Source organism: Oncorhynchus tshawytscha, linkage group LG21 (genome assembly GCF_018296145.1).
Source record: "Oncorhynchus tshawytscha isolate Ot180627B linkage group LG21, Otsh_v2.0, whole genome shotgun sequence".
NCBI lineage: Eukaryota > Metazoa > Chordata > Actinopteri > Salmoniformes > Salmonidae > Oncorhynchus > Oncorhynchus tshawytscha.
The window spans coordinates 18,765,174-18,778,463 of NC_056449.1; the positions used below are offsets into that span (position 1 = coordinate 18,765,174).

A 13,290-nucleotide genomic window follows, 5' to 3' on the forward strand; every position below is an offset into this window, starting at 1 on the left:
CCCTTTGTGTGCATTTGTGGTCTACATGTTGTGAGAGCATTATTTGTTATCCCAAATCCTTTTTCTGAGGCTGTTATCTGGTTTCATTCAGATATCCATCACAACACATAAAATGTGATCACATGAGCTTTGAATGTATTCTTTGCGTATTGCATCTCCCCCTCCCCCGCACTGAAGATAAATGTGCCCGCTGAAGGAGAAATGTCCAAATGATTCAGAAGTGTGTGTGCGTGCATGCTTGCGTGCGTGCGTGCGTGTGGCTCTGTCCGTCACCCTGACTGGCATGTCCATCAATCTGTCTGTCCGTAAAGCCAGACTTCTATCATCTGCACATATGAAACAAAAACATTCTACATACAAATATAACTGTTTCCAAACGAATTACGAATTACGAATTAATATCCTGATATTAACATGAACTAAAGTTCCCCTCTTTCCTCCATGTATGCAGTCGGTTCTAAAATAAACCAGCACACATGAATGCTTAGATCACAGGTAATCTTTGATCAATTATCCTTGGAAATCCTGAGAAACACTTGAAAATGAAATGTGGACTTTCTATGACCAAGCGGGTCAGCAGTGATTAACTCTCAGTTCTCAGCACCACCGGCAGAATGCAACAACATTATCAGCAGTCAACGAGATATCGCCGTCGATTCAATTTGGATAAAAGCACCATTCAAAGTACTTGAAGCCTCATAATGCTTCATTATATTGGGTATGAATCCACTACAAACCATTACTTTTACTGGTCTTACACTGTGGTCAATGACTTGATATTACTTACTAAAATGTAACTTAATGTATCCTCAGAGTGTGTTGCATTATTCACCTGGTTTTGGACAACCACCTGTGAAAGTTACTGGCCTTGGGGAAAAATAACAATCTATGTCTCACTGAACTGAATGTCACACCTTCAGTGGGATTGTTGCAGCAATCCCTGCTCATATATTGTATTGTAGATACAAGAAAATACTTAGGCATTAAAATAAACGTGAAATGACTTTGCTATGCAAGAACAATAGAAGCAGGGCTTTCCACGATCGATACACAACCTTACATAAACACAGTGATATATAAAGAAGGCCAGAACAATGTAGTCACACTTGGCCAGTGCTGTGATGTGCGGCTAGTTGTGACACGTGCAACTATTAAAATGTGACGCATGGTCAGACTCCTTAGCATGGTCAATGGCAATGGCCTGCTGGTCCTCCTACATAACAACCAGAGAGAAAACATCAAAGACAATAACAACAACATTCAGTGTTTTGATCTCCACCCAATAACCACGCAAACACACACACATACATATGCACCACACAAGCACACACAGTCACACACACCCTACTGTACATACAGGATTACCACACGGCCACAGGGGCTGAGCTTGTGTTAACCCGTTAACCCTCCCCCATCCTGTTAATGAACTAGATAACAGTGACCTGACCATCTGCCTTCAAGACCAAAAGGATCAACCCACACAGGGTTTAAAGACAGGCATACTGTATGCAGCAGACAGCTTGAGCTCCATGTATAAACATGTCACATGTTTACATTAGTACTGGATTGCTGAAATGGTGATAATGTTGCACTAATGAAAGTGTTACATCATGGCAGGGATTAATACTGCACTGATGGAAATCCACACTATGAGCAAATAGCATTGCTGTGCCACAATGAAGTGAACTTGAAAGGAAAAATAAGAAATAATGAACCACACTATTACAATTGGATTCTTACAGTTTTTGAACGACTCACTAAGCTAAGTGCTAACATGTTCATTGAGCTGTAAACACCCTCATCTGTAACTGCTCTCTATCTGTCCTACAATAGCATTCCTAGGCTGTGTTATTCATCGGTCCCACATAGACCTAATGGAGAGAAAGTCAGTCAGAGTCAACAAGCAACACTACATGACCAAAAGTATGTGGACACCTGCTCATCGAACATCTCATTCCAAAATCATGGGCTTGGAGTTGGTTCCCGCTTTGCTGCTATAACATCCTCCACTCTTCTGGGAAGGCTTTCAACTAGATGTTGGAACATTGCTCTGGGGTCTTGTTTCCATTCAGCCGCAAGAGAATTAGTGAAGTTGGGCACTAATGTTGGGCAATTAGGCCAATTCATCACAAAGATGTTTGATGGGGTTGAGGTCAGGGCTCTGTAAAGGCCAGTCAAGTTCTTCCACACCGATCTCAACAAACCATTTCTATATGGACCTGGCTTTGTGCATGGGGGCATTGTCATGCTGAAACAGGAAAGCACCTCCCCCAAACTTTTCCACAACATTGGACCCATAAAATTGTCTAGAATGTCATTGTATGCTGAATGCTGTAGAATTAAGATTTCCCTTCGCTGGAACTAAGGAGCCAAGCGCAAACCACGAAAAACAGCCCCAGACCATTATTCCTCGTCCACCAATTTTTACAGTTGGCACTATGCGTTGGGGCAGGTATTGTTTGCCTGGCATTCGCCAAACGCAAATGGTGAAGCGTGATTCATTACTCCAGACAACGCGTTTCCACTGCTCCAGAGTCCAATGGCGGCGAGCTTTACACCACTCCAGCCAATGCTTGGCATTGCGCATGGTGATTTAAGGCTTGTTTGCGGCTGCTTGGCCATGGAAACCCATTTCATGAAGCCCCCGACAAACCGTTCTTGCACTGAAGTTGCTTCCAGAAGCAGTTTGGAACTCAGTAGTGAGTGTTGCAACCGAGGACAGATGATTTGTACGCACTACACGCTTCAGCACTCGGCAGTTCCCACTTTACGGCTGAGCCGTTGTTGCTACTGGACGTTTCTACTTCACAATAACAGCACTTATAGTTGACCGGGGCAGCTCTAAGCAGGGTAGAAATTCGACAAACTGACTTATTGGAAAGGTGGCATCCAATGATGGTGCCATGTTGAAAGTCATTGAGCTCTTCAGTAAGGACATTCTACTGCCAATGTTTGTCTATGGAGATTGCATGACTGTGTGCTCAAATTCATACACCTGTCAGCAACTGGTGTGGCAGAAATAGCCAAATCTACTCATTTGAAGGGGTATGCATAGTGTATTTCTCACAGCCCATCAAATAGTGACTTTGCCAGTCTATAGCCATGAATAACCCCTATTCCAACACAATGTCAGTCAAATGTTACAGTAAGTTAAGTTCCTAAGTGACCGCTAACCCCTCGCCCTAAACACTTTGGTCTGGTTTGCCAGACACAGTTCAAGCAATGAGGATCAAGGTAGAGTAGTATGATACAAGTTTTTACAAAACATTTACTCCCTCACTGTGGTATTATATTCGTATTTCATCCCCTTTACTCCCTACCATCCCTACTTCTCCTACCATCACCACCATCCCTACCATCCCTACAACCACTACCATACATGCCAACAATACCATCACTAGCATCACTACCATCATAACCATCACTACCATCCCTACCACAACTACCACTCTAACATCCCTACCATTGACTACCATCATCTCCATCCCTACCACTAGCATTACTACAATCCCTACAACCCCTAGCACCCCTACCATCACTCCCATCCCTACCATCACTTTCACCAATATCATCCCTACCATCTCCACAATCACTACCATAACTACCATCACTACTATTCCTACCATCCCTACCACAACTACCACTCTAACATCCCTACCATTGACTACCATCATCACCATCCCTACCATCACTACAGTCATCACCATCCCTACCACTAGCATCTCTACAATCCCTACCACCCCCAGCACCTGTATCACCCCTACCATCACTACCATCCCCACCATCACTTCCACCAATAACATACCTACCATCTCCACAATCACTACCATCACTACCATCCCTATCATCACCATCATCACTATCATCACAAACATCACAACCATCAATACCATCAACACAATCCCTACTATCACCACCATCACTGCCGTCCCTACCATCACCATCATCACCACCTTCACTACCACAACTACCACCACTAACACCACTACCATCACTATCAACACCACTACCATCAATAACATAACAACCATCCCTACCATCAACACAATCCCTACTATCACCACCATCACTGCCATCCCTACCATCACCACCATCTCTACCACAACTGCCACCACTACCATCACTATCAACACCACTACCACTACAACCACTATCGTCAATAACATAACAACCATCCCTACCATCAACACAATCACTACTATCACCACCCTCCCTACCATAACTACCATCCCTACCATTACTACCACCACTACCATCACCACCATCACTACCATCCCTACCATCCCTACCACCACTACCATCACAACCATCACTCCATCACTACCCTCAATACCATTACTTCCATCACAACCATCACCACCATCACTAATATCTCTTTCACCACTACCATCCCTACCATCCCTACTGTACCATCACCACCATCCCTACCATCACTACCAAAACTACAATCACCACCATCACCACCATCACAACCATCCCTACCATCACCGCCATCCCTACAATCACTACCATCCCCATCATCCCTACCACCACTACCATCACTACCATCCCTACCACCACTACCATCACTACCATCCCCACCATCAACACCATCCCTACCACCACTACCATCACTACCATCCCTGCCATTCCTTCCACCACTACCATCCTGACCATCACTATCACCACAACCATCACTACCATCCGCACCATCCCTACCATCACTACTATCACCACCATCACTACCAGTAGTCTAGATACAAGAAAAGACCTTGACATTATCTCTATACTAAAGCTGAGAAAATAACTGAAGAAATAGACAATGAAATTAAAGTGAAATTACTTTGCTTTACAAGCGCAATAGAAACATGGCTTTCCACTACCATCCGTACCAACACAACCATCACAACCATCACTACCATCCCTACTGTACCATCACCACCATCCCTACCATCACTACTATCACCACCATCACTACCATCCCTACTGTACCATCACAACCATCACTACCATCCCTACTGTACCATCACCACCATCCCTACCATCACTACCATCCGTACCAACACTACCATCACCACCATCCCTACCATCACTACTATCACCACCATCACTACCATCACTACCATCCATACCAACACAACCACCACTACCCTCACTAGGGGCGAAATTCAGAAATCTCAGAAAAGCATTACTAATCTGGGATCAGTTTTACCTTTTTAGATAGCAATGATTAAACTGTGGGACCTGATTCTAGACCAGAACTCCTAGATGCTTCATGAATACAGGCTGAGATTCCTGATGATTTCCTTTCGGGAAAGAAATATGCCACTTTGAGTAGCGAATGTGCACGCTTTGGTTTTGTCCCCAGGGTAATTGCCAAGTCATTGTAACGGGAGGCAGAGCGCACATTAATTCCTGCTGTTTCATCAATGCCTGTCTACTGAGGAATGTATTATGTTCGATACTCCAACAACATTATTACGTCGTCAACATGTGTTGATTATGAGGTGCTATTCTGTGTGTGTGTGTGTGTGTGTGTGTGTGTGTGTGTGTGTGTGTGTGTGTGTGTGTGTGTGTGTGTGTGTGTGTGTGTGTGTGTGTGTGTGTGTGTGTGTGTGTGTGTGTGTGTGTGTGTAATGTTGTATCATGCATGCTTGTATACCTACATACCTGTTTATGTAAAGAGGGTTGTTATAGGTCACTTGCCTCATTCCCACTACAGGCCATCCACAACTTCAATAGACACTGATAGAAACTGATTGATAAAAGTATAAAGCCCTCCAACTCAACTCTGGACCTAGAAGCCAGTTCCATTGTGTTTTTTTCATTATTCACCTCTAATCAGGGACTGATTTAGACCTAGTACACCAGGTGGGTGCAATTAATTATTAGAACAGAAAACCGTCAGGTTCCGGACCTCGTAGGGTAAGAGTTGAATACCACTGCAATAGAGGGTCAAAATCCTAGACTGGTATCCTCTGTGAGTCTGTCTGTCTGTCTGTCTGTCTGTCTGTCTGGCTGGCTGGCTGGCTGTTGGCACAAACCCATTAAATGGAAGCTCACAATTAGAAACAGCTGATCGATAGAGTGAGTGGACAGCATGGGCGATGCTTGAATATTAATAGTGTTACTAGTTGAATGACTGTTAAAAGCATCTTCTCCATATTCATAGCCTTCTAATGAACTTGAATCAATGTGGCTCTGCCGGCTTTCTTTAAATGCAACTCCATATTCTTAGCCTTCTAATGAACTTGAATCAATGTGGCTCTGGAGGCATTCTTTAAATGCAATATATGTACCTGACATGAGCGGTTGAGCTGTGTCGTGAAATGGCAAAGAAGGCTGAAATATATCTGGAAAGTTTGGGGAGATGGCCTATGCATCCCTAATTCAAAGGGCACTACCCTTTCATTAATAGTCTAGGAGTTTCTAATGAGATTCTAATTACTGTTATCTTCTAGTTTGGATGGCAAGGGGCAGGGAGAAGTAGAGGGTTATTATAGGCCTGTCAGAGACAGACAATCCAAAAACACATTGGGTAGATTTTCTACAATCAACCCATTTAATCAACAAAGAGGTCATTAGAATAAAACAATTAAATACTTAAGAGTTTATTCAAACCGAGAAGCACTATCCAGTCGGATTTAAAGATTAAGATACAGTACAACAATTGAAAGGGGGGAATCAAACATATAGAATGAATGGCCATCACGGTCTCATACAAGACTATGCCTATAGCGAAATGAGTCACGCGCAGCGAGAGAGACGATGAAATTAAAACTCGAGTATAATCCCTCAGCCGCTAACGGTGTCACTCAAGGATTAGTGTGCTAAAGAAAAAAAATAACACGCTAAATACCATGCAGCGAAATTAAACGCCCGGAGCACTGGCATGGAGCGTCCCTGATATTCCCCAAAATATTGACTTTGTTTCAGAACTCGGCTACCCCTCACGGAATTCTAGCAGGCTACAGTAGCGGAGTAGCCTATAGAGCACTAACATAGAGTAAACCGTGAAGACTCAACTCGCAACTTCATTGCCATCAACTGAACTGTAGCCTATTGCCTACAGTTACGGCATAGATGAGTTTATCAATACCTGTGGTAAGTAAACTAAATCCCAAACCTGATACAGATATTCTTTGAATATTGTATTTAAATAAAAGGACAGATTTCAGGTAATGGGGAAATAGTTTTACGCAGGGATTTGCCCTTGATGTCCATTACATTGCAGTTCGATGATAAATAAAACACACTTTTATGTAAAGTGCACTTTCAGTGGGCTATGTTGTATATTTATATTTACATTTCACAGTTTTCATTTGTTTTTTAGCAGAAGAAACACTTGAAATATCCATGTCTATTGTGTTTTACCTGTATGTCCAGACGCAAACCATCCAGAAGGATAATCCGCACGAGATTAGGAAAAAAAACTGTAGTTCACAACAACTATATATCAAATGGGTCAGATGAAATCCACCGTTTGTAACTAGACATCCACACAATATACCTTAGAATAAGTTTATAAACGGGTAGTCTGTAAATCCTTTTCGAATACCATCAACCATTTTGTATAAAGACTGAATCCCTGATTTTCAGCACAGCACCACCGGAGGAGTGGACAGCTCCGTTAGAAGCAGCGGTCTAACCTCACTCTCTTGTCTCCTGTGCCACTGAGGCACCAGCCACCAGCTCCAACCTCACCTACTGGCTGCGTCCCGATCCGATTTACATACAATCACAGGACGAACCAATCAAAATCCCCGCAGAAAGCTCCTCCAGAGCGAGAGTGGAGACAGACAATCTGCCTCGTCTGATTCCATTCGCTGGATATAATTGTCCTTGACTTTAGATGAATTGGGGTTCGGGGATGTCGAATGTCCCCGTTCCTACTGTTCAGAATTTTGCGACACTGAAATTAGTCAGTCAAGTCCTGCAAACCATCATGAAAGTAAGTAACCATTAACAGAGGAGGTATTACAAATACATACAAATAGAATAATCTATGTTTTCAGGAAATTATTCATATTTTGCTCATCAATGTGCACATTATCAAATGGTACCACATCTTTTTCTAAACTGAACAGTGTTGTAAAATCATATTCCTTCAAGTTATTCTACCAAACACAGAACCGTTTCAATGGAAATTGAGCTGACTACATCTCAATAAATTGATATGGTAAACCAGGAACCCTATCCTTCTTGAAACAATAGTGAAACTGAACAATTATCTTTGAATTCCAGGCTAAGTATGTGAATAGGCTTATTCAAATATAATTGTATTTTAAGTCACCAAGCATGATCAACATTCAAGCCAAAATAGCTATGTGTCACGTACACATTAACATAAGCAAACATGATGCACAGGATAGTCATCCAGACCCACATGTCAACCATGTCATTGCCGCTGCCAAATCAAGTTACAGCATGATTTATGGTTGGAATAAGTGGAAACCTTCCATAAAACATTCTCCCAACGGGCTTGTGTGTATCATGGCACATCTGTGCACAGAAGACCCATCTCACCCAGATATTGCTGAAATTGCATCGATTTATCATATTGTCATACATTTACATGTGAAATATGGTATTGGAGAAAACAGGGGAAATATGTAAATGTCAATATGTGCATGAGAACTAAGCATGATTATTTCAGACATTGAATGGGCAAAAACATCCTGTTTTATGTGTCTCTTATTTTGAGAAGGATTATGATGGTACTCTAATGGGGTGTGGAAGCAATACCACAGATGTGATTTTGTGACTGGAGTTTCACATTCTATTATCTATGAAAGTGTTCTGCAGAGCTCCAGATTGCATTGTCAACCTCGGCTACAACCACTGTGACAGGCTGAATTACTAGGCCTTGGTGCATGGGACCCCGGGCCCCACAACTTGGTTGGCACTTATGGTTCTGAGACGGTTGTGTAAGAAGAATCAGAGTGATGTTAGATGACCTCTCTACTCAACCTCTTGACACCAACACAAAGCTCTCAGTGTGATGGTAAAATTATCTGACAAGGGACACCTTTGTCTTTGTCTGAATATATATATTTTTTAAAACTCCTGTCCAGCCTTTGTGTGCAATGTATTATTATTAGTGCATTCATCTGCTCTTATTCATTTGTATTGCCTGTTACAAGGAGTCCTAAGCTCCTTTATACTGAACAAAAATATAAACGCAATATGCAACAATTTCAAAGATTTTGCTGAGTTACAGTTCATATTAGGAAATCAGGTAATAAAAACAATTAATTAGGCCCTAATGTATGGATTTCACATGACTAGGCAGGGGTGCAGCTATACTGTAGGTGGGCCTGGGAGGGCATAGGCCCACCCACTTGGGAGCCAGCCCCCCCAGACGATCCCACAGGTGTAGAAGCTGGATGTGGAGGTCCTGGGCTGGAGTGGTTACACGTGGTCTGCGGTTGTGAGGCCGATTGGACGCACTGCCAAATTCTCTAAAACGACGTTGGAGTCGGCTTGTGATAGAGAAATTAACATTCAATTCTCTGGCAATAGCTCTGGTGGAAATTCCTGCAGTCAGCATGCCAATTGCACACTCCCTCAAAACTTGAGACATCTGTGGCATTGTGTTGTGTTTATTGTACCCAGCACAAGGTGTACCTGTGTAATGACCATACTGTTTGATCAGCTTGTTGATAAGCCACACCTGTCAGTTGGATGGATTATCTTGACAAAGGGTAAAATGCTCACTAACAGGGATGTTAACATATTTGTGCACACCATTTGAGAGAAATAAGCTTTTTGTGCATATGGAACATTTCTGGGATCTTTTCTTTCAGCTCATGAAACATGGGACCAGCACTTTACATTTTGCATTTATAGTTTTTTCAGTGTAGTTAGCCTTATAATGCATAATGTCACCTGTTTGTGAAACTTAATGAATGCATTTAGTCAGTATGCGTTTATCACGCCTGTTTTAATAAGCCTTCGTATGTTAAAGTAATCCTTAGTAGGACTAGCACTAAGGGACAAAATGAGGGCACTTTAAATGCCATCCATAATGCATTACACTTAGACAGATCACAGAAAGGGTTACAAAAGCATCAGCAACATCAACACAACCCAAACTAACCTAAGATGGAGACAACAGTTATTTAGGACTTTGAACCTTTAAGAACAGATTAAATGTGTTCTTGGAACGTTCTTGGAACATCAGGCAAATGTTTTGGTACAAACATTCTATAATCATCAGTACAGCTGGACAGTTTTTGTGTTATGAGAGCATTTTCCTCAACCTAACGAATGTTCTGGGAACATTCACAGAACCAACTTACTTTTGATGGGAATACATTACTGACACATTGTGTCATTACATTACTTGGAAACCTATGATACCTTTTGGGGAATGTTCTGTGGTGGTTATTACAGACATTCCAAGGATATTTCATTTTCTATTTCATATTATTTTATGAAAAACATTCTTTGAACTTTGGAGGGATGTTATCATCCTGATGTTAGATAGACCGCTGCGCCACTTGGGAGCTTCTAAGGCACTGCATCTCAGTGCTAGAGGTGTAACTGCAGACCCTTGTTTGATTCCAGGCTGTATCACAACCGGCCGTTATTGGGAGTCCCAGAGGGTGGTGCACAATTGGCTTAGTGTTGTCTGGGTTTGGCCGGGGTAGTTCGTCATTGTAAATAAGAATTTGTTCTTAAACTGGCTTGCCTAGTTAAATAAATAAATAGAATTTAAAAAAATAACCCTAATTTGAATTTATTGATAATCTTGGCTAATGTTCTGGGAATGTTCCCAGTTTTCTGGGTGGGCACTGACTTGGCAGGGATATATTGCCTTGAGAGTTGAGACACTGACTTCTGAAGATGTGGGCGAGTTGGAGAAACACCTTCCCTCGGTTCCACTTCCAGTCCCTGGAATCTCGGTCTGAAAGAGAAATCATTACTCACCATCAGTAAATAGGGGTTCAGTCTCAGGGCAGTATGATCTAACCAGAGCCCACCCACCTTAGCTGGCAGCCTGGATGTCCTTCCACCAAGTCTGGGCAGGGAGAGTCTGAGAGAGGGAAAAAAAATATTCATATTAGTTGGGTCAATTAATGCGTCAATCAGTAATTTAAGCAATAAAAAAGTGCATTCCCCGCCCATGTTTTGGTGGAAAGCTGATGGATGGGGCTGGAGAAATGTAACCACTCTCAAATTCATAGACAGAGCTATGGATGCAAGGACTGACCATCCATGATATTAAAATTAAGGTTTTAACCAAGTTTTGAGGCTATATATTGTTTGTTTACATTTACTTTGTTTACAAACATTGACGTAAAACAAGCTTTTATTTTGGGTTCTGATGGGGTACGACAGTTGAACTAAGCTCATGAGGCCTTTATAAGTTATAGAATCAATGGGTACATATCATTAATTTATAAGTCCAAAAATGGATGTAGCAACTGCAGATTGCCCCTTTAAGTACCTCTAGCTAAACTTTTGTCTAGCTAAATGTTTGAAGATGTTAGGAGAAACAAGAAAACAAAAACTTTAGAAGTACAAAGGAAGGTGATAAAGGTGGTGATAGTAGGAAATTACTTTTCTAACTTGATCAAAGCACTTTTGTAATCGAAGTGATGTTGAAAACGCAACAGGATTTGGACACTCAAGCCACGAAGTGGAGAGAGATAGCTAATTACCCTTGTCATGATCAACAGAGAAGCACACAGACACATATGCACAAATGCACACACACACACACACACACACACACACACACACACACACACACACACACACACACACACACACACACACACACACACACGCACACGCACACACACACACACACACACACACACAAAGTAAGCTGTATTTTATTATATAACAATAGTTGATTGAGGTATACAGTTTTTCCACCCAAAGACCTTGCATCCCTGTTGGCATTGTGTTTAATTAAGATAGGACAACATGCAAATTTGTGTCAGAGTATAAGGCAAGATGTATTTTCAGTTTGGCATCACTATCTTTGAAAGTGTTTGTTTTGTTACATGTACATGTTTATTCTACAACATCCAGTAACATTTACTTGCATGCCTAAATGTGCAACCAAGTGCTCCGAGCAAAAAGTACACTTATATAAAAAAATAAAAACTCTTGATGCTTCCAACAATTTAATTGGATCTTATTATTGTCATATAGCCGGTATTTATTGTTGATGTATTGCACACCTGTAGCCTATAGCCTGTTTGCATATGGGCATTTCCATGTAAAAGGACCCATGAGCACCAACATGTGAAGTTCATAGGAGCATTGCCTTAATTTTGCTGGACCCCAGGAGGCAGCAGCTAATTGGGATCCATAATAAATACAAATACAACTAAAAAAATGAAAGCCAAGAGTCTATATTTTCCATTGTAAAAATGTGGAATAAGCAAAGTGTCACGACTTCCACCAAAGGTGGCTCCTCTCCCTGTTCAGGCGGCGCTCGGCGCTCGGCGCTCGGCGTCACCGGTCTACTAGCTACCACAGATTCCTTTTCCCTTTTCTGTTGGATTTGTCTTGATTGCTTTCACCTGTTTCTTGTTAACCATTTATTCAGGGCTATTTAAGCCTTCAGAGCCCGCCTGCTTTTGTGTAGGCTTATTTATTTTGCTGTCAGTGGATGTTCGTGTTTTATTGCTTACGGTTTGTTTTCGTTCCTGTTTTTGTGGTCATGTGTGCCTGTTGTTTTTGGCTTGACCCCTATTTGAAATAAACATTCTCCTTTGGAACTTTCTGCGCTTGACTCCACACCCACCACTCCTAGCTATCCTGACACAAAGGCTTTGAATTCGGGTCAAATAGATGTAAAGGGGTATTAGACAACATCTACCTGGAAAAAGGTATTAGAAATATGTAAAAACACAATAATGTTGAGGTAAAGACCCCTGCCAACTAATAATAACACATATTTAGTTTTGGATAAATTATTTACCTTCTGTAAGTTTAAGAAACATTGCCTTGTGCCTTGTAATTCTGTTACTAAAAACCCACATATCTTTAAGATATTTTCTCATTTCTCTCCCTCATGAGGAGGGAGCATGATGAAAGTTCACAGAAGTAACATGTATAGGTAGACCTACCAATTAGTTATAGTGTTTTTACTGATATCAACTTTGTTTGTGAATTATTACATGATTAACTCTTAATTCTGTTACCAAATTGGTAACGGAATTACTGCAATAGAATTGTCTACAATGGTAGTCACAAACCACAGTTGGATCATCTGCTACTGTCCTCCCTTCCACTGGCATACTGTTATCTTCAGCTCATACCTGTTCTTTTTTTCTCTTTCTGTCATCT

At 41.6% G+C, this 13,290-nt stretch overlaps 1 protein-coding gene across 5 annotated transcripts in view; it reads right to left on the reverse strand.

Annotated features, from left to right (window-relative positions):
- fstl5 (follistatin-like 5) overlaps window positions 1–7,735 on the reverse strand; it is a 212,188-nt gene extending 204,453 nt beyond the window's left edge. Inside the window, exon 1 of one of the 5 annotated variants that reach the window (XM_024383135.2) lies at window positions 7,354–7,735. In XM_024383135.2, coding sequence (XP_024238903.1) covers window positions 7,354–7,376 — 23 coding nt within the window. In that variant the 5' untranslated portion in view covers window positions 7,377–7,735. The remainder of the gene's footprint in view (window positions 1–7,353) is intronic. The other 4 variants (XM_024383134.2, XM_024383136.2, XM_024383137.2 and 1 more) reach the window with 4 other exon arrangements.
- Between the last annotated feature and the right edge of the window lie 5,555 nt (window positions 7,736–13,290).